Consider the following 2171-nt stretch of genomic DNA (forward strand, 5'->3'; position numbering starts at 1 on the left):
TTTACATCTCCTCCGAAGGACGGAGCACAAGGAGGTTAAGGCTCAGGGTCCCACACAGTGAGCCAGTGGCTGAGCTGTGATTTGAACTGGGAACCTCCTGTCAACAAACTTCTTTCTTTAACCACTGGACCATCATAACTTTCAAATAAGAAATAATGTCATTTTTATGCATAAAAAGAACAAGTTAAACATAGCAATGGGACAGCATTGTACATCATAAGGGTATGCAAAATCCAATTAATTGATTTTAATTGTTGTGTGGTGTGTATGTATATATATTACAAGCTCTGTATTTAACATGTATATACTGCCTCTTTCTGAGATATGTGTGAAACTTGGCACCCAAATGGTTAATAAAGGGATTAAGTATTTGAGAGGTTAAATGAGCGGTGAAAGTGTGTCCCTTCAGTGATTGGACGTCATCTTAACAACCTCATTATGCGTCTCATTGTTCCATTGTGACAAGCACCGTATAAATTATCCAGACTAAGTGGGGCCATCGTCACACTCTGTAAGGCTGCAGCAACTGCACTACACTGCTCTGCTGAAGAAGACTCTGTATAGGCTATATAGCATTGGTTATTTTTTACTTTGATTTCTGTAAGCTTTGACCGTGTCTTATCTTAACAATCAGGAGCAACACAAGCTCAGTGCTCTGAATCTGATTTCTAGTTTTAAGGAAACAAAAAAAAAAAAAAAAAAGCGCATCTCAGGATGGATTCAGATGCCGGGTCTACCTCTAGCCGGGCTTCCTCCCCTGAATTCGTGGAAGGTGGCTCAAGTTTCTTCTCCAACAAGATGTTCGAGGCTTATTGCAAGGAGCAGGAGCGGCAGCACGGGGCCCTGCAGCTGCAGGACAAAGCTGGAGGCAAGATGAAAGCCAAGAGGGACGGCATGGAGGAAGACATGCAGGACGGGAGGCTGAAGGTGAACAGTCGAGAGCGCAAGAGGATGCACGACCTGAACCAGGCCATGGACGGCCTCCGAGAGGTCATGCCGTACGCCCAGGGGCCCTCGGTCAGGAAGCTCTCCAAAATCTCCACCTTGCTGCTGGCCCGAAACTACATCATGATGCTGTCCAGCTCTTTGGACGAGATGAAGAAGCTAGTGAGCGACGTGTACGGGAACGGGCAACAGAACCATGGGCCAAGGTGTGGACCCATCAGGCCGCCCCCTGCCCAGGTCGCCATGCACCCTTTGACCCAGTCTCTGCACTCCATTATGGGTGCAGCCACGATGCCTCCTTGCTCCAGCTCCCCACACTCCCCGCCCTCTTCAGGATACCTGGGATTCAGGCCCACCATGCCGTCTTTGAGCAGTGCTTACAGGCACTTTCCTGGGATGCCTTGCCCCTGCTCCCTGTGCCAACCTCTGCCAGCTTCCATAGCAAGCTTATCCAGCTTATCCATGAGCAAATAAGATGCATTCAGACTGTCTACCTTTTAGAACTGAACTCTAAGCTAGCAGGGTGATCCACTGGCTTACTGTGCTTGACAGAACTTTCTTGAAAGACACAAAGGAAAGAGCAGAACAGGTCCCCGTATAACATCTGTTACTCTGTATATATTTTGTAAAGTTAGAAAAAGATGAATATTTTAGATTTTTTTTCAAAGAAAGTGTGCTATTTTTATGTTTCTTGATATGACATTTTTAATTCTTCTTCTTGGTATTTAACGTTGTTTTATTTGTTGTTTGTGCATTACAATACTTAAAAAAACAAAAAAATTTAAATATTGATTTTTTGTTTCCTGTAAAACACAGAGTCAGCTGCTACAGTTTTGTCTTCATGGTGGAAGAAAACCATGTATTATATTGAAGCTTCTGTGTATATATTTTATTTCTAAAATAAAAGCTTTACAAATATATTAAACAAGACCAACTCCTCTCGTTTTTCAATTCATTAAATCAGAACCATCTATAGAGAAATATTAGATTTTTATTGACTTTTTTTTAATAATATAATGTCAATGCTTATAACTTCCTAAAGGGTTTTTAAGTAAGGATTTAATGGATCAGAAGTTAATTAGTGAAGTGCATTTAAAATTCTGCATCAAAGCAAGACAAAACAAATCAGTGAACAAATATCAGTTATACGCATTCATTATTTACTTTCCTTTAGCAGATTCAGGTCATTAGGAGCTTTTAAAACTGTGATTGAAAGAATATCGGCA

At 41.7% G+C, this 2171-nt stretch overlaps 1 protein-coding gene across 1 annotated transcript; it reads left to right on the top strand.

Annotated features, from left to right (window-relative positions):
- Window positions 1–232: 232 nt before the first annotated feature.
- Window positions 233–1637, top strand: LOC121308345 (oligodendrocyte transcription factor 3-like). The gene has a single exon (XM_041240689.1). It carries the CDS (start codon window positions 715–717, stop codon window positions 1417–1419), a length of 705 nt encoding a protein of 234 aa, XP_041096623.1. The 5' UTR covers window positions 233–714; the 3' UTR covers window positions 1420–1637.
- The last annotated feature ends 534 nt before the right edge of the window (window positions 1638–2171 follow it).

Source organism: Polyodon spathula, unplaced genomic scaffold, assembly GCF_017654505.1.
Source record: "Polyodon spathula isolate WHYD16114869_AA unplaced genomic scaffold, ASM1765450v1 scaffolds_661, whole genome shotgun sequence".
NCBI classification, from domain to species: domain Eukaryota; kingdom Metazoa; phylum Chordata; class Actinopteri; order Acipenseriformes; family Polyodontidae; genus Polyodon; species Polyodon spathula.

What these genes read in the sequence shown, in the direction of transcription:
- LOC121308345 (XM_041240689.1), top strand. Translation starts at nt 715, where the DNA reads ATGGATTCAGATGCCGGGTCTACCTCTAGCCGGGCTTCCTCCCCTGAA.